The sequence below is a fragment of the Spinacia oleracea genome, chromosome 5 (assembly GCF_020520425.1).
Source record: "Spinacia oleracea cultivar Varoflay chromosome 5, BTI_SOV_V1, whole genome shotgun sequence".
NCBI lineage: Eukaryota > Viridiplantae > Streptophyta > Magnoliopsida > Caryophyllales > Amaranthaceae > Spinacia > Spinacia oleracea.
In genome coordinates, this window is record NC_079491.1 from 18,897,193 (window position 1) to 18,916,943 (window position 19,751).

The 19,751-nt window shown below is 37.9% G+C and overlaps 3 protein-coding genes and 1 long non-coding RNA gene across 4 annotated transcripts; all 4 read left to right on the plus strand.

Annotated features, from left to right (window-relative positions):
* The first annotated feature begins 914 nt into the window (after positions 1-914).
* LOC110781448 (serine/threonine-protein phosphatase 7 long form homolog) lies at positions 915-1,545 on the plus strand. The gene is made up of 2 exons (XM_056829407.1): positions 915-1,453; positions 1,527-1,545. The coding sequence occupies exons 1-2, from the start codon at positions 915-917 to the stop codon at positions 1,543-1,545; spliced, it is 558 nt and encodes a 185-aa protein (XP_056685385.1).
* Positions 1,524-3,584, plus strand: LOC130461208 (serine/threonine-protein phosphatase 7 long form homolog). The gene is made up of 3 exons (XM_056829203.1): positions 1,524-1,825; positions 1,923-2,010; positions 3,279-3,584. The coding sequence occupies exons 1-3, from the start codon at positions 1,614-1,616 to the stop codon at positions 3,540-3,542; spliced, it is 564 nt and encodes a 187-aa protein (XP_056685181.1). The 5' UTR covers positions 1,524-1,613; the 3' UTR covers positions 3,543-3,584.
* LOC130461341 (formin-like protein 7) lies at positions 3,585-4,317 on the plus strand. The gene is made up of 2 exons (XM_056829408.1): positions 3,585-3,710; positions 3,802-4,317. Exons 1-2 carry the CDS (start codon positions 3,600-3,602, stop codon positions 4,315-4,317), a joined length of 627 nt encoding a protein of 208 aa, XP_056685386.1. The 5' UTR covers positions 3,585-3,599.
* Positions 4,318-14,224: 9,907 nt separating this feature from the next.
* On the plus strand, positions 14,225-17,148 carry LOC130461209 (uncharacterized). The gene is made up of 4 exons (XR_008921609.1): positions 14,225-14,664; positions 14,759-14,988; positions 15,687-15,751; positions 16,773-17,148. It is a non-coding gene; the product is annotated as an uncharacterized lncRNA (long non-coding RNA).
* The last annotated feature ends 2,603 nt before the right edge of the window (positions 17,149-19,751 follow it).

Below are 19,751 nucleotides of genomic sequence, written 5' to 3' on the forward strand. Positions count from 1 at the left end.
TTCGTTTTTAATCTCAACCCAAATCTGAAAATCATGTTCAAACCATAAAAATCATAAATTTAATATTAAGAACATAATCTAAATTAACAAACTTTAATTTAAAATAATTAGTTACTTAGGGTTTAATAAAGTAACCAATTCAAGAAGGAGGAGAGAGAGCCGGCGGACGGAGGTGGCTCGCGACAGGGGCTGGGCACGGTGGCACACGGTGGCGCGACTTGGCGGTGGCTGCGCGAATCAGGTTGCTGCAACACGCGAAGGGTTAAGGGAAGCACGAAAAACAGAGGGGAAGAGAAAGAACGAAAACAAAGGAAGAAAAAGGAACGACGGAGAAGAGGATGAGAGTTATCGGCGTCGACAAGATTCCGGTGACGTGCAGGAGGGTCCGGCGGTGTGAGCGCCGGCAGCAAGGAGGGGATTGTTGAGGAGGAGAAGTTACGTGAATAGGGGAAAGGGTTCTTTTTTTTTTCCTCTAGTTTCACGTGAATTAGGAAAAAGGGGAAGGGAGTATTGTGTTGGGTTTATTGGTTTGGGTTTTGCCCAATTGGGCTAGGAGTAGGATTTAGGTTGATGAATCCAAAATGGTTGGGATTGTTTTCCAATTTCAATCGAACGTGATTTCAAAATCCGAATTCCGTTTTAGCGTAAAATTCAAAATTAAATTTTGATTTCATAAATCATTAAAATATTCAAAATGTAATAAAATTATATTTTAATTAGATATTCATTTCTAAAATCCGCAAATTGTATTTAAATATATTAAATATGCGTAAAAAAATATATAAACAATGTATAGATTTACGGGGGATTACATTATGTTTCTCTTGATGTGTGATTCTAAGTTTAATTTTTGTGCATATATTTCTTTTGACGTGTGATTTTACGATTTCTAATAAACTTCTTTTTCAGGTCTCATGGAGCCGACGATCCATCCCGGCCCACGTGATACTTCGGTTTTGACGTTGCAGGCGGAGCATAGGAGTGAGGATGTTTGGGGAGGGGGTATGGACAGGCTTTTGACGTGTCGGGAGCACGTGCTTGGTTTAGGAGAGTGGGTGATACATGATCGAGTCTTGGAGTTTGTTAGATTAGCAGGGTTCTATGGTGTACATAGATTGGTTGGTGGTGGATTAGCCTTAGATAGGTCTTTGATCACAGCATTGATTGAGAGATGGAGACAGGAGACACACACTTTTCATTTGGCTGTTGGTGAGGCTACTATTACTCTGCAGGATGTCGCTGTTTTGTTGGGGCTCAGAGTTCATGGGGCTCCTGTCACAGGGGATGGTACTGGGGTGTGGTCAGCTTTAGTCGAGGAGTTGTTAGGGATACGACCAGAGCCTGGTGATGATGGAAAACCTGTTCTCCAGGGTTCATCATTGAGGATGACTTGGTTGAGACGACACTTCAGTCAGGGCCCCCCTGATGACGCTGCTGATATTGTTTATGAGAGGTTTAGCCGAGCATATATTCTTGCACTTATGGGGTCCATTTCGTTTGCTGGTAAGAGCGGTGATGCCGTGCAGCTCGTCTACTTGCCATTGATTCGCGACTTGCGTAGAGCTGGGACATACAGCTGGGGGAGTGCGACCCTTGCTTATTTGTATCGACAGATGTGTCGAGCCGCTCGTACACGATCCCGTGACATTGGTGGTCCACTTATACTTCTGCAGTTATGGTCATGGGAGCATATTCACATTGGTCGTCCGAGGATTTCGAGAGTTCGCGATGCTCCACCTCCTGACCCAGAGCATCCTATTGAGGTCGACGATCCATCTATTCTTGGTACTCAGCATCAGCGTGGAGTGGACCCCTTAGCATGCAGGTAACTAATTTGTTTAACTACTCATTACTACTTCGATAAATCAAGTAATTTGTTAACACTTTACTTCACTAACACTTTACTTTACTTGTTTTGTTAGTTGGCTTAGGGTTCACTTTTCATGTGGCCATACAGCTAGTGGACTCTCTTTCTTTAGGGATGCACTTGACCATCAAAAGGAGACACAGGTATTTAATATCTCACCTTACTAATTACTCAAATGCTGCTTTTGTTTCAAGTTAGGTCAACTTTGGTCAATTTTTGTCAATGTAGGTGCATTAAAGTCAACTAGGTCAACTTTGGTCTAAATTGTCAATTTAAGTCAACTAGGTCAACTTTGGTCAATTTTTGTCAATGTAGGTGATTAATTCAACTAGTTAGGTCAACTTAGGTCAATTAAGTCAACGAACGTCAATTTGAGCTCCCTCGATTCTACTTAGATGAAGTTATGTTAATTTAGGTTAATTTAGGTTAATTTAGGTAAATTTGTGCTATTTTTGTCTTAAATAGCCTACATTCACCAAAAATTGTCTAAAAATTCCCTTAATTCACCAAAAATTGCCTAAAAAGGCTAAAATCGCATAAAATAGCTTCAATTCACCTTAATTATCCTAAATCCACCAAACATAGCCTAAAAAGGCCTAAACTAGCTTAAATTCACCTAACATAGTCTAGAATAGCTTGGATTCACCTAAAATAGGCTAAAATAGCTTAAATTCACCTAAAATGGCATATAATAGCTTAAATTCACCAAAGATTGCCTAAAAAGGCTTAAGTTCGCCTAAAATGGCCTAAAATCGCCTTAAATAGCTTCAATTCACCTTAATTAGCCTTAAATAGCTTAAATTCACCTTAAATGGCAAATAATGGCCTAATTCACCTAAAATCGCCTTAAATAGCTTCAATTCACCTAAATTAGCCTAAATCCACCAAATATAGCCTAAATACACCTAAACTAGCTTAAATTCACCTAAAATAGTCTACAATAGCTTGAATTCACCTAAAATATCCTAAAATTGCCTAATTTCACCTAAAATATCCTAAAATGGCCTAAATTCACTTAAAATAGCCTTAAATAGTTAATTCACCTAATGTAGCCTAAAAACGTTTAAGTTCACCTAAAATAGCTTAAATTCACCTTAAATGGCAAATAATGGCCTAAAATCACCTAAAACCGCATAAAATAGCTTCAATTCACCTTAATTAGCCTAAATCCACCAAATATAGCCTAAATACACCTAAACACGCTTAAGTTCACCTAACATAGTCTATAATAGTTTTAATTCACCTAATATAGCCTAAAAACGCTTAAGTTCACCTAAAATAGCTTAAAATCACATAATGTAGCTTAAAAAGGCTTAAATTCACCTAGAATTGTCCAAAATAGCCTAAAATAGCCTAAAATTGCTTAATTTCACCTAAAATTGCCTAAATACTCACTTTTTACTTATTGTAGATGACTTGGCAGCCATATTCAGAGACGGTACTTGGTTTACTACCCGAGATTTGTAGATGTGATAGAGATATATGGCGCTCAGTTGTACCGTTGATTTGCTTTGACATTGTTGAGTACCACTACCCAAATCGAGTGATGCGTCAGTTTGGATTGGAACTGTCAGTTCCCGTTGCGTGTGACACGAGTGTTGATCTTCATAATGTGGATCGACGGCATAAAAACAAGAAGTTTGAAGAGATGCATCGCAAATATGTGGAGGAGTGACGTGATCGTGAGAGTCGGATTGTTCAAGGCACTCCTTTTGCCGGTCATCGTGAGAGGATGAAGGATTATATGGATTGGTATTGTAGCATCACGAGACTCCTCATTACTCCTGTTACACGATCACCCCCCACCACTCATTATCAGTCGTCTTCCTCTGATATTATTTTGGTAAATTAATCCTTGTTCCATTTTCATGTATAATGTTTATATTCATAACTAATGTTGAATTCTAATTATTGTTTCACATTCTTTTTTGTAGTCACATGCATTGGCTGATCTTGCCTCAAGATGCACTCGAGCTGTGGATTCTGCGTTAGAGTTACCTCCCAGTTTGGCCCTTCCTCTCACTCTTGATACGTTACGCAATTTGAGTTCCTCTTGCATTGAGACCTTATCAAGAGTGGGGCAAGAACATATCCTCCAACAATATGATTTAGCCTCGTCTCAGTGTACACCCGACACCTCCACCTCACATGTTTCTCGAGGGCGTGGTTTTCGACCACCACGTGCACGCCCTCCACCACTTACTCCTCCTCTACGCCCTCCAGCACTTACTTCTCCACGCCCTCCACCACCACCTTCTCCACGCCCTCCACCTCTTACTCCTCCTGCATATCCGCCAGCATCACAAGTTATTTCATCTCCTCCTTTGCAGCTTCTCACTTACCGGCGACAAAAGGATTGCTCTCCTAGTCAACGTCCCGAGCCAATTGCCGAGGAGGATGAGTCCTCATTTTCATCGTCCGAGCATGCAAAGAAACAACGTATAACTTAGATTTGAGCTACATTAGAAATTTTGTGTAATCTTTTGTTCTTTTTGCTAGTATTGGAACTTTTAGTGTAATATCCCGAATTTTCGGGTATTTTCTAATAAATTATTTTGATAAATTAAGATAATTTTACAATTAAATTAAAGTTTTTAATGAGTTTTAACTACAAGTATATTTTCAGATTTATTTTTCAAATTTTCAGAAATTAGTCTCCTAGTTATACCCTAATACCCTAAGATATAAATACCATGTTATATCAAAAGTTTCCGTACGTAATTGCATTAACCTACTCAAACCCTTCTCCCTCCATCAATTCGCCTCTGCCGTCACCAATTTCCACCATCATCATATCACCGGTAAGTCATGGAGTATACCTCCATCTGCCCAACTCTAATTTCTAGCATGATTTCATAGTTAGACCATATGATTAAGGTAGTTAAGTTTTTGTCTTTTCCATGTTTTAATTGATGATATGACTTTCATTGTTTGCCCATTGATAACATCCACCGACTTCCACCCTCTATGTTTCCATACCCGAACTACTCAACTTCGTACGTGTATATATACATTCATTCACCAAATTAAAAGTATTTATACCTTTGTCTTTGTAATTCTATTGGCAGCAACGTCTATCATTGATCTTAAATGAGTTTAACTTGATTTTTCTATAACACTTCTCCTTTGACTTTTATAAATCTGGGTTAATAGTTTAGGAGGGTTGTCCTCCTATTCAATTCGTGAGTAATAGTTGTAGGCTAATTTAGGTTATTTATTTTGTGTAATCGTAGACGAAGGCTACGTAGGGAGTACGCAAGGAGACTACTAGTTTGAATACGCGCGTGTTTAAGGTAATTTTCAATGTCCATCATCTTTAGGTCCCATTAGTAAAAATATTTTAGACATATATATGTGTTATTATGTGATAGGAAGATTAAGTGTTGTGTATATGAAATATGTGATTTGAGTATACGAGTATGTATAATATGGGTATCATTATGTACCTTACTTCCTGTAAACTGAATTACTAATATTGAGTAACTTGAGCATAAATGTGAATGTGGGTGATAGTGGTCAACTGGTCATTATTTGTTGGAGTATAATGACGCATTAGTGAGTTGCGTAAGTGAACTAAGTGTAATGTGGACTAATATGATGCTGCAAGCAATAAGGTCGGACTGGTTATATTTCGGTTTCATGTGGCTACTTAATTATATTGTTTTGATCCTTGAGTTGGTCATCTGTGTGTTTGGACCTTATTAAAATATTAATTACGTAAAGTGTAATATTAGAGGGAAAAGCCCGTAAGGGTTAGGAACAGGTTGCCCTTCTAGATGTTGTTCTATCGGTGCACTTTAGTGGAGACCCGGTAGGCTTCTAGTAGGTTTCTATTATTCTGTATTAAACTTTCTGCTTAGTCTTCCTCCTAATTCTATTGGTGCGCGGTCGCGGAGACCCATAGTCAATTAGTGAGGGGTGTGCACACTAGGGACATTCTGTACTCATCTTACTTTGGCCATTCTCAAGGGTTACGCGCGACCCTTAGCGTTCTTTTTCCCTCACTTAATTAATATTGATCTTTATGTGATAAGTTTAATAATGGAGTTATTAAATTGGTACTTGTTGTTTAATTGTCTATTTTATGTACTCAAAATGTTTTCAAACTAAAATTATTTATTTTACGGGATGGAGTTGGAATTACTCAGTTTATCTGATTTTTGGGAGTTCGTCTCTCTTGTCTCTTTTCTATTTATTTTTGCAGGTTGGTAAAGGTACTTGGCTACGAGTGAGGAGACGCTTAGAATAACCACCTAGTCAAGAGACAATTTCTATTTCAGTTTAAGTTTAAGTTGGTTTTTGTTATTCATTTTATGGGAATTGGTTGTAGTTTTTATGGGGCACCTTTTAGACCACTTAGTTAATTTTGACTTTAATGATTTTAAATTGTTTTGTTGCTTTGCATTTATTTTCTATGGAGAATAAATGTAGCAGTGACACTCCCAAGGTTTGGACGATTGTTTTATGATATAAAAACAGGGTTTTTGATTATATAAAAGGTCCAAATTTTGGGGGTGTTACATTTAGAACTTTTAGAAACTCATGTGTCATTATTGGAATGATTGAACTTTTGGAAATTTTTTGTTTGCACTCTTCTATTTTGTTGCATAAGCGTTATGGTTTGGTTGGTTGGTATGATTTGTGGAGGTTGTTGGAGTTGGATTATAGACGTTGGAGTTGGATTATAGACGTTGTTGGAGATCTTGGATTTATTTACAGGTTGTTGGAGTTGGACTATTTGGCAGGAAGATCTCAGCCCATTTTCTGGCTGAACACTGGAAACTGCAAGCTTGGATGCAGGGGGTGAAGGAAATAATGCCCTTGGTCCAAGTATGCATTCTATGTTAAGTCTAATAAATGCGGTTCAGTATTAATTAACAAGTTAATAATTCAGTGAGATCAAGTGAGCTGAATGCCTAGCTAGAGGCCGCTTCAGTTCAAGTGGAATTAATGATATTAATCCACAGCTTACTCTTGACTGAACCCGTAGGGTCACACAAATAGTACGTAAACGGATCAAGTATTTAATGGCATTAAATACTCCATCTATGAATATTCGGAACCGACGGATCTTGGTTTCAGTGGGAGCTAAGATCGTCACAGGCAAGAAATGAATACTCCGGAAACGATGATATTGCCGGAAACGGAAATATGGATCGTATCGGAAATATAAATATTATCCAAGTCGTAGATGTTGCCGGAAACGGAAACATGGTACGTATCGGAAAATATTATCGGAAATGGAAATATTGCCAGAATCGGAAATATTGCCGGAAACGGAAATATTGTCAGAATCGGAAATATTACCGGAATCGGAAAATAATTCCGGAAACGGAAATATTAAATATTGTTCGTATCGGAAATGAATTCTGGAATCGGAAAATTTAATCGGAAGCGCATCGTACGAATAAGCATCGGACGAGGCCTGCCGGACGAGGCCCAGCACGAAGCCAGGCCATCGCCCAGCAAGCCAAGCGCGCCGCACAAACAGCCACGCCAGGCCCAGCGCAAGGCCAGGCCCAGCAGGCTGCGCAACGCGCACAGCGCGCGCGGGCGCTGCGTGGGCTGCTGCTCGCGCGCACGCATGGGGGCCCATCGTGGCTGCCGTGCGTGTGTATGCAAGTGTTTGTGTTCGTGCACGTTACCTAAAACATGCAGAGTTCGGTTAATGATTAAATTCCTAATTCTATTTGATAAATTAATTAAATTAGAGTTCTTGTAGGATTCTAGGTTTAATTAATTTGTATCTGAATAGGATTTCGATTCCCTTTCCATACCCCTATAAATATGAGGCTAGGGCTCACAATTTATAACAAGTTTTAAAGTATTCAAAAGTGAGTTTTTTGAGAGAAAATTAAAACACACATCTTGCTCATAAAAGTGCCGAAATTTTCTAGTACCTTAAGGGCGATTCTAGTTGGTCAATCTTAAGGCGGATCCGGACGTGCTGTGGACTATCTACGGAGGGACGACACTTGGAGTCCTAAAGACTTGTTCTTGTTCGGTTCGGGCGCAGCTAGGGAGGGCACGCAACAAAGAGTATGCATCTAAATTATGCTATATGATTATGTGTAAATAATATGTTGTCCTGGGTTAATGGTTGTTTCCGCATGATCTATGTAATGTCATATGTATCATAACCTAACAGTGGTATCACGAGCCCCTTATTATTTTCATAATCTAAATTGCATGAACATGGTTAAATATTACAAATTTGCAAGAATTAAAAGGGGTGATTAATTTTCCTAATTGTTAATTAATTGCAAATTGCGTTTATTTAATTATACGTACGCAGTTTTTCGGCAGTTTCTTCGTTACTCATCCGAATTGAGTGATTTTTGTGTCAATTCCGCATGTAAAAGGCATTCTAAAATTTTGACAAAATTAATATTTTTCTGCCGAACCCAGAATTCTCAAATTCGAAGCCTAACTATGACTTTTCGAAGGTTTTAGTTTTTCGAATGCAAAATTTCGTAAATTTAAGATGTTAAATTAAATATTTGCGATTCTTGTTGATAAATCTTGAATTTTTGATTGACCTACTGCATATGTTTAACAAGTTTGAATGCCTAGTCTTGTTAATTATGCAATCTAATTTGTAATTATGATTAATTTGTTGAAAATTAGAATAATTTAGAATTAATTTGATTTTCATAATTAATTGTAATTTAATTAGAAACCTATGATTAAAAACCACCATAAAAATTGTAAATTTATGATAAATTTTAAATTTTTATGACCTAGACTTGAATCCATAACAATCGGAAATCAATTGGATAATAAATTTTCGATTTTTCGCCCTAAAATTATGAAATTAATATTATTTATTAATTTGTCATTAATTTTAAATATAAATTTTAAATTTTTATGCGATTCGTTCATAAAACTTGCACGCACGAAGCAATGGACGCTTCGTGTTACCCTTAAGGGGTGTTGTATAATGCGGGCATGCGACGACGAGCAAGGGAGCTCGTCGCCCGTGCGGCACGAATGCAATGAGCAAGGGCGTAGTGCACGAGCACAAGGCAGCAGCCCTGCCTTGTGTCGTGTGCCACGAGCAATGGACGAATGGGCATGGGCGAAGGGCGAGCCAAGGCAGTCGCGTGTGGGCAGCAAGCGAGCTGCGCCACAACGCGCGCTGCCTCGCACAAGAGCGCGCAGCCTCGCGCGCAGCGAGCGCAAGCTCGCGTGCCACGAGCGCTGCGCCCAGCATTGCTCGCGCGCACAACGAGCGAGGACTCGCGCGCAAAGCCAGCATTGCTCGCGCGCACAGCGAGCGATGTCGCCCGCCCAGCGAGCGATGTCGCGCGCCCAGCGAGCGATGTCGCGCGCCCAGCGAGCGATGGCTCGCGCGCCCAGCGAGCGATGTCGCACGCCCAGCGAGCGATGTCGCGCGCCCAGCGAGCGATGTCGCGCGCCCAGCGAGCGATGTCGCGCGCCCAGCGAGCGATGTCGCGCGCCCAGCGAGCGATGTCGCGCGCGCACTGCGAGCGATAGCTCGCGTGCGATGAGCGCTGGCGCGCGCAGCGAGCACCAATGCGTGCGGAGGCTTGCGATGGGGATGCAGCAGCTATGCGACGAGCGCATGGGCTGCGCGCACATGGCCAGCAATGGCTATGTGCGTGCGGCCCATGGGCGTGCAACGCGTAGGGTGTTTGCGTTACGATTAAAGATCGTTTTTGAATGTTTAATTTGAGAATTTCAGTTCACGTAATTTTAATTAATTTTAAAATTAATAATTTAAATTATTTTCTTGGATTTTAATTTTGAATATTGTAATTATAATAAATTTTATTTATTCTAATTATTTTACTAAAATTAAAATCATGAATTAATTTAAATACGACTGAAATTAAATTAAACTTTTGGATTCAATTATAAATTGATATGAGCTTTAAATTTTAATTAAATTTGTATGTTTCCGGTTGGACTAGAAATACATTTTTATGTTTAAAATTAGTAAAGCATATAAATTTATTGGTTTAAGTGGGAGCGCTTTTAGTCATAAACTCTTGATTAGGTCTACAAATCCTTAAGGTTAAAACAACTTGATTAGAATTAATAAGGACTGAATAATTGGTAGATTATTGGTGCCCTTGATTAATTGCTGCAAATGTTTACATGATGCATAATGTGTTTTACTAACCAGCTATGTGGGCCATTCATGATAATGAATGGGTGAATGGTATATATATTGTATATGTACTGTTTTGCAGGTTATGAAGTGACTAGTATGGCCCAAATAGGATAGAAAATATGGTCTGCGTACCATTAATTTGAATGTAATTGGTCTAAAGTACCAAAGTTATTTTTCAATTCAAATATGGTCTGCGTACCATCAAATAGTTGTAATTAGTTATAACTTATCCTATTTGAAGAAAATGGTGCCTCCCACGGAGATTTTCAAGAAGGACTTTGAAGTCAAAGCTTCAAGATGAAGTCGGGCCATACTAGATCACATTTATCTTATGCATGTTTTAAGTTATTTATTGTTTTAAATATGTCTTAAAATGCATGAGATCAAAAGCTTGATTATGTTGCATGATTAAGGATTTTAGTTCACTTAAAATCTAACCAACATAGTAAGAGCCTTAAGTTCCAAACTTAAAAATTGAGTTAAAAGGTGCCATGCCAAAATATACACTTGCTTGGATATCCTTTACATCAATCTAGTAATAGTTTTCGCTCAGCGAGGTGTTACTTATTGGTCCTAAAGGGGCAAGGTACACAAATAATTGTGAGTACATGTTAGTTTTGGTGAAACTCAACGATATAAGTAAGGAGTCCTTTTATGTCGTGGCAAATTCGATAGGTTTACCTAATAAGTTCTTAGACGTACCTATCAACCAAGAATAGTTTCTAGACTATTAGCAAAAGGCTTTTGCTTACCTAAGATGTTCTAGGATTAAGTCGACAAACTGTGCTTAGTTCTTCAATGATTTTAGGATCTTGGAATCATTTTATTCACACCTGCCGGAACACATAACTTGAATAAAATGCTTAATAAACATTGAATTATGCATGTATGCTAGAATTTAAGTTTATTAAGAGAAACTGTGAATGGTTATTTATTTGTTTATTCTTTTCAATTGTAGTTTTTAATATGGCAAACAACAATTCATTCAACATTCGATCAATTCTCGAAAAGGAGAAGTTGAACGGGAAAAACTTCCTTGACTGGCAAAGGAACTTGCAAATAGTTCTTATGCAGGAAGAAAAGGAGTATGTCCTGGATGAGGCGATGCCCGAAGCTGCAGGCGACGGGGTCACTCAGGCAGCCCTCAATCGTTGGATTGATGCCAACAAGGATGTGAAATGTCTAATGCTCGCCACCATGAGTGCGGATCTGCAGAAAACGTTCATCAACTCAGATGCTTTCACAATCATCAGTGAGTTGAAGAACATGTTCCAAGATCTGGCTCGAGTCGAAAGATTCGAGACTCATAGGCAAATTCTTGAGACCAAGCTTAAGAAAGGCGAGCCCGTAAGTCCACATGTTCTCAAAATGATTGGACTCATTGAGAATATGAGTCGGCTGGATCAGCAATTTTCTCAGGAAATGGCTATAGACACCATCCTACATTCTCTTCATAGCGGGTATGATCAGTTCAAACTGAACTACAGTATGAATAGTCTGGACAAAACGCTCACTGAGCTTCACGGTATGCTGAAGACCGCTGAAAAGACGCTCAAAAGTGATAAGCAGGATGTGCTTATGGTGCGTGGGGGCAAGTTCAAGAAATCTGGAAAGAAGAGGAATGCTAAGAAAGGTGGCAACAAGGCCAGCCCAACTAAGCAAACTGGCGCCAAATCTGCAAAGAGGAAGGTCAGTCAACCCACTTCTGAATCCGAATGCTTCTACTGCAAGAAGAAGGGGCATTGGAAGAGAGATTGCTTGAAGCTAAAGGAAGATCAGAAGAACGGAACAGTCGTTCCATCTTCAGGTATTTTCGTTATAGACTGTATACTTGCTAATTCAACTTCTTGGGTATTAGATACAGGTTGTGGCTCACACTTATGTTCCAATCCACAGGGACTAAGAAGAAGTAGAAAGTTAAGCAAGGGTGAAGTCGACCTACGAGTGGGAAATGGAGCACGGATTGCTGCATTAGCCGTAGGAACTTACTATTTGTCGTTGCCCTCCGGGCTAGTTTTGGAACTGGAAGAATGTTTCCATGTTCCAAGTCTTACTAAAAACATCATTTCAGTTTCTTGCTTAGATGCTAAGGGATTTTCCTTTTTAATAAAAGACAATAGTTGTTCGTTTTATTTTAAAGAGATGTTTTATGGATCTGCTAGATTAGTCAATGGACTTTATTTATTAGATCACGACAAACAAGTATATAACATAAATACCAAAAAGGCCAAAAAGGATGATTCAGATCTCACCTATCTGTGGCATTGTCGATTAGGTCATATAAACTTGAAACGCTTAGAAAAACTTCAAAAGGAAGGAATTCTAGAACCATTTGACTTAGAGGATTATGGTAAATGCGAATCATGTTTACTTGGCAAAATGACAAAGCAACCTTTCTCTAAAGTTGGAGAAAGAGCAAATGAACTATTGGGTTTAATCCATACAGATGTATGTGGACCAATGAGTACAAATGCTAGAGGTGGTTTCAGCTACTTTATCACTTTCACTGATGACTTCAGTAGGTATGGTTATGTCTACCTAATGAAGCATAAGTCTGAATCCTTTGACAAATTCAAGGAATTTCAGAGTGAAGTAGAGAATCAATTAGGCAAGAAGATTAAGGCACTGCGGTCTGATAGAGGCGGTGAATATCTGAGCTATGAATTTGATGACCATCTGAAAGAATGTGGAATTCTATCAGAATTGACTCCTCCTGGAACACCACAATGGAACGGTGTGTCAGAACGGAGGAACAGAACCTTGCTAGACATGGTCAGGTCAATGATGGGTCAGGCCGAACTTCCATTAGAATTTTGGGGACATGCACTAAACACAGCTGCACTCACTATAAATAGAGCTCCGTCTAAAGCTGTCGAAAAGACTCCATACGAATTATGGTTTGGAAAGCCTCCAAATGTGTCTTTTCTTAAGATTTGGGGATGTGAAGTATACGTCAAACGATTAATTTCAGACAAACTTCATCCAAAATCTGACAAATGTATCCTTGTGGGCTATCCAAAGGAAACAAAGGGGTATTACTTCTACAATACATCTGAGAACAAAGTGTTTGTTGCTCGAGATGGTGTCTTTTTGGAGAAGGATCACATTTCCAAAATGACAAGTGGGAGAAAAGTAGACCTCGAAGAAATTCGATTCGAACAACAAACTCTAGAGAATGCTCAAGATGACATTCAGGATGAAACTTAGAGATCTTTAGAAGAATCCGGTGAGAATCATGGTCAATCTAGAAATGTTACCCCGCGTAGATCGCAAAGATATAGATCTCAACCGGAAAGGTACTTAGGTATTTTGACGAACGAGAGCTATGACGTTCTATTACTTGAAAGTGATGAACCTGCGACTTACAAGCAAGCTATGACGAGCCCTAGCTCCAAGCAGTGGCAAGAAGCCATGCAATCTGAATTAGACTCCATGTCTGAAAACCAAGTATGGGATTTGGTCGATTTGCCAGATGGCTACCAAGCCATTGGAAGCAAATGGGTTTTCAAACTGAAAAAGGACAAGGATGGGAAACTTGAAGTTTTCAAAGCTAGATTGGTCGCAAAAGGTTACAGGCAAGTCCACGGTGTGGATTACGATGAAACCTTTTCACCAGTTGCAATGCTAAAGTCTATTCGAATAATGTTAGCAATCGCTGCATATTACGATTACGAAATATGGCAGATGGATGTCAAAACTGCTTTCTTAAACGGCTTTTTAACAGAAACTGTGTTTATGACACAGCCTGAAGGTTTTGAGGATCCAAAGAATGCTAAAAAGGTATGCAAGCTAAAGAAGTCAATCTACGGATTGAAGCAGGCATCCAGGAGCTGGAATATACGTTTTGATGAAGCAGTCAGTGACTTTGGTTTCATCAAGAACGCGGACGAATCTTGTGTATACAAGAAGGTCAGTGGGAGCAAAATTGCTTTCCTAGTATTATATGTCGACGACATATTGCTTATCGGAAATGACATTCCTATGTTGAACTCTGTCAAGATTTGGCTTGGGAAATGTTTTTCGATGAAGGATCTAGGAGAAGCACAGTACATATTGGGCATCAAGATTTACAGAGATAGATCTAAAAAGATGATTGGACTTAGTCAAAGCACTTATATCAATAAGGTGCTTGATAGGTTCAAGATGGCGGACTCCAAGCGTGTAATCCCCCATAATTTTATACATTTTATTAATATATTTTAACGTATTGTTAATTATATTTAAATATAATTTACGATTTTTAGAAATAAATATGTAATTAACGAATATTTATTTTATACTTTTAAATATTTCAACGGTTTATGAAATTAAAATAATTTTAGAATTTGATGTTGAAAAGAATTTGAATTACGAAAACACGATTGAAATTAGAAAACAATCTTAAGCGGTGTTGAATTCAAATACCAAACTTAATTCTAATCCTAGCCCAAATTAGCAAAGCCCAAAATAAGTTAAACCCACATCCCTTACCCATATTCCAAATTTATGTAAAACTCTCAATCCCCTCCTCTCCTTCACGTGAAAAAGAAAAAAAAAAACAAGAAACCTCAAAAACCCTCATTCTCTCATTCAGCAACCACGTGAACCCACCCCTGCTTCACGTTGCTGCAGCTGTCCACGCCGCCTCCACCGCCGGCGTTTTCCCTCCCCGTCGCCGCCGGTAACTCTCTCCCCCTCCTCTTCTCTTTAGTTTTTTTCTTTTCTTTCTTGTTTTTTCGCTCCTCCTCACCTTGTTTTCTTGGCCGTTGAACCAGCACCACCGCGCGCCGCACCACTTGCACCGCCACTGCGGCCCTGCCTAGCCGACCTCCCTCCTTTCTCCTCCACACACGCACTCTCTTATGTGCTTCTTGCGCGAACACGCAACAACCAAGTGCGCCCACCGCAGTCACCACCTCCAGCCGCGTCGCCCGTTCTCCGCGACCACCTCCCTTGCTGCCGCGCCGTGCACCACCGCCCAGCCTCTCCTCTCCTCTTTAGTTTGGTTGATTTTCTTAAACCCTAAGTTATTTAAATGTTTTAATTAAGTTTATTAATTTAATTTATGTTCCTTGAATTGAATTAAATTTATGATTTTTATGATTAAGTTATGAAATTTCAGATTATATGTTGTTGAAATTAATTTAATTATTTTCAGATTATATGTTGTTGAAATTAATTTAATTATTTTCAGATTTATTAACTACGTTTAAGTTAGGGTTTTAATGAAGTTTTATTAATTCAATTCATGTTTATTGAATGAAATTATAAGTTTTTATGATTAAATTAGATTTTCAGATTATACATTATGCTTAATTGATAATTTAATTTTCAGATTACATAGTTGAATTGAAATAAGGAATTTAATTAGTAAAGCATGGATTTTTAAGGTTTTAATGTTCTAAAATCATAATATAATGATTATACATTATTAAAGCTATTATTTTTATGATTCTAAGAATGTTAATTATGTTTTGGAGTAGTTTGAAATTAGTTATATTGCTGAAAATTTAAAGTACGATGTTTGCAAAGAGTTTTCGACGAATCTCAATCACTAATTCAATAATTATGATGCTAGGAAATCAAAGGTTTAAGTTTTGATATTGGGGAATGTTCTAAATATGTTTAGGATGCATTTAGAATGCTTTGTTATGGTTGCCAATGATTAGGAATTGATTTGGGTACGTTTCTTGATTATTTTAGGCGGAGAATTCTTTGTGGGTGACTTTTGAATTCGTTAAAGTGGCCTATCAGTTTGTTTACACAAGGTACGTACATACCTGTGTGCTTGGAATGAGTGTGATTTGTTGAAACCATATTGAAATGATTCATGAACTTCGTTATGTCGAAATGATTAAGGAACTTGGTTATGTTGAAATTGTTGATGAACTAGGTTATGTTGAAAGTGCATGTTTAATATTGTTGGATGGACATGTTAAGCATATATATTTCGTTATGAGAATTATAGCATGTTGGTATGGATGATTGATGCGAACATGTTGGTTGGGAACATTAGATTATTATTTATATATTGATTCAGATTGATTGTTTATTGTTCCCTTTTAGCTTTTCACTACTTTATAAGGGCCGAGGACCTTGTTTAGTAAGTTGAAACCTTATACCCATATAGAGGGGTTGATCAGTATTAAAGGGAGGGTTGAATTAATTGGAATAAGTCTTGTGTGACATCTCTGTGATCACTTGCTTAATTCAAAGATAAAAGAAGTTGTGTTTACTTGTTGAATATAATATTTATGTTTGATGAGTCATAACGAAGTATTAAAAGTTAAGTCATGTAAAGTGAACATGAGTAGCAATAGCTTTAGACTGTGCACGTCTAAAGTGTCGGACAATCAGGAGTTGGGGTCATGGGTCGCCTATGGCTTTTTCTGGGGCCGGATTGATCACCGGTTCTATTTTATTCAAAAGTCCCTCGATATCGCAGGTCATTGGGGTTTACGGAGTCGCGCCCGTACCTCGTCTTCCTTAGTGAAGAAGAAGAAGTTTCTAGTAGACAACTCAGTCCATTGACTATTTCAATTAAAATAATGTTAATGATACAAAGGTCTAGTTCAATCAAATATAGTCTTCAAGTCAGTATATCTTGATTTTCCTTGCTTATGTTTTATTTAGTACCATGTTAGGATTGTTCGTTTAATAGAATCATGTTAGGATTATTAGTGATTTAGTATGTAGTACTCAGCTTTGCTGATTACGTGCTTTTGCTTGTGCATGTTGATCATGGCTATGCCTTATTGATCCTGTGATGACCCAATCTTTGGTGAGCAGTCTCTAAGGATCAATAAGCATTGTCCATCTGCAGGTTTGAAGATGTTGCATCATTGAGATCGGGAATAGAGAGCTTGTATTTAGTTTTGATTTGCTAAGTTAACTTGGGTTTGTTAATTGGGACTTTAAACTTGTCGTACTATTTATATTTCCTTATTTTCGTTGGATGATTCTTGGGGACTAAATCTGTAATAGATTATTTATAAACCTAAAGTTAGTTTTATGTTTTCCGCTGCAAAATTCTGAATAAGCCGTTACGTTTTCACACGGGCGATAATGCCTTGATAATTCTCTACGTTTTATGTTAAAAGATTATTTTAGAAAAGAGAGAATTGTCGGGGTGTTACAAAGTGGTATCAGAGCTAAGGTTTTATTTTAATAAATTTTTAGGCGCCTATTTAAAATAAATTTCTTAAAAATCGAGATTCTATGTATTATAGTGTTCAAAAATTGGTACTTTTTTTGGGGGGCCGATTTCATTTTACCTTGTTTGAAAGTATACGATATTCCTTATTTACGTTCGAAATCAAATTATTTTTCCAAGTTAAAGTGATACTTTGGACATTTTTATTTTTCTTATTATTTATTATTCAAACAAATAAATAAAAATAATATGAATACATTTTTTTTAAGAAGGAGTTCAAATTTTTTTAAAGTTGTTTCAAGAGTTAGAATTCGTTAATTAGGAAATATAAATCTTTTCGAATTAATAACTTTATTCTCGAATTTATTCGCTACGCATTTTCTTAACTTATTTCATTTTATTTATGTTATATTTTTATTTATGTTATTACTCTACGTTATAATTTTATTATATTTTCGTTCTTTTATTTCGTTATATAAATGATTCTAATGCTTTAGTTTATGAGAGATGGGTAGTATAAGAAGGGCATATAAGATAGAATTATATGTGCATTAGTAGCTAGTCAATGATAAGAAATTGATTGTTATGTATGTGCATGTGCTAATTGTTTAAGTGTTACATTTACAAGTGCATAAAGAATTGTTTGATTCCACCAAACTTATCGATTACTGAACCTTGTTTATGTTTTGGCTGGAAAATCGTTAGTGGGACCTTGAATTGTTTATTTCAGGAATAAAATGTTTCTTTCCAAGTATACCAATATAGGATCCTTCGAGAAACTTGATATAGAAACCCCAGATATTTATGTGAAGAAAATTGTGTTTGGATGTGAATATTATGCTAAGGTTCAAGGGCAACCTATCTTAATGAGAAAGGATATCATAGCAGCCACTATCATTAATTGCTTACCTAACAAATTTCCATACCTAGAACTCAAGGAAAAGTTTAAAGACATGCATTCTGATAATGGAACTCCAAACTTGGTTAAGTATGGAACTTGGGATGGTAGATGGAAATATGATTCAGAAATTCTGACCACCATTATTGAAGCGGCAGAAAGTGGGTTTAGAGACGGTAAAATCGTAGGAAGTCATGTTGGGGATTCAGTTACAGAAGAACCTATGGGAATTAGTGTAAATAATGACCTAGAGGAAAATGATGTAGCTGTGGAGAATGAGAATGTAGGTGTTGAGGCAGAGAATCCTAACCCAGCGGCTCATGTGCCAACCATTGAGATCTCTAGTGATTCGGATGCAGAGCTCGAAAGTGAACATGAGATGGCAAGTGAACCTAATCAAGATGAAGACATGGGTGAAGATGCAAACCCTGAGGAAGACCCCGATGAAGACCCTGAAGAAGAGTTCGATGATCTTGAGATCTAAATTTCACTCTGCAAGTTTCAGGAGCAATGATTAGGCAAGAGGCCACAAATATTTTGAAGTCATAAATAGTTAATTAGCTCTTTCATGTTTTAAAGAATAAGTAGCAAGCAAAGCTACAACTGTTTAAGGTTTAAGTTTATTGAAGTTTGAGATGTTCTTTATTATTTTCAAGGATGTAATAAACCTCTATGGAGTTAGCAATAAAAGTTAAAGTTTTCAAGGAATTGTTCTTTATTCTATTTTGAGGATTCCATAATACCCCAACCTCTAGGTAGTACGTCATGGATTAATTGTTTGCATACTCAATGTGAATTGTGGATCAATTTAATTGCCACAATAATATTAAATGATGAGTACATAAAGGAAGTGAGGGCCAATCTAGACCCTCATGACCAATATAATTCAAAATGTTATGCCTTACGTGCAGTGTGAATGTCTTTCGTGAACTATTGAGGATGATTTTTTTTTTTAATGATTATTGCATCTTGTAGACGATCGTTGCACATTTGCAGACGATTGTCGTGCCTTCGTAAATGATGTGTATTAATGTGAACATTGTTGGTTGAGGCGATCTTTATGGCCAATTCAAGTATTAAATTGTATGGGATAACGTATAGGTGACGTTTCAAACCTAAAGTAGAGTATACTAATTGCAGGTCGCGTTCTAGAATGGCCAACAACAATGATCTAGCTGCTGCGATTCGCCTCTTGGCGGAAAAGCTAACCCAGGAGAGAACTGAGCGCCCCGATTCTGCAGGGGAAATGTTTGAAAGACTTTCTAAGGTTAAGCCACCGTATTTCAAGGGACAAGCAGACCCTACCTTCCTGGAAAACTGGATTAGGGAGTTTGAGAAACTATTTGAGGCTGTGAGTTGCCCTGGGAGTATGAGAGTAAGTCAAGCTGTCCTATATCTAAAAGATGAAGCCGATTTATGGTGGAAAGAAAATGGAAATAGACTAAGTGCTGTTGAGGGATTCAATTGGGATTCATTTATTGTTGCCTTGAGGGGGAAGTTTTATCCTCCTTTTATGAGAAAGCAGAAAGCGCAGGAGTTTATCAACCTTAGGATGGGGAATATGACTATTGCTGAATACTATAGCAAGTTTATAGCTTTATCGAGGTTTGCACCTGAGGTGGTAGCTACTGAGGAGCTAAAGGCTCAAAGGTTTGAGCAAGGGCTGACGGATGAAATTCAACTGGGATTAGGTGGAGAAACTTTTAATTCCTTAGAC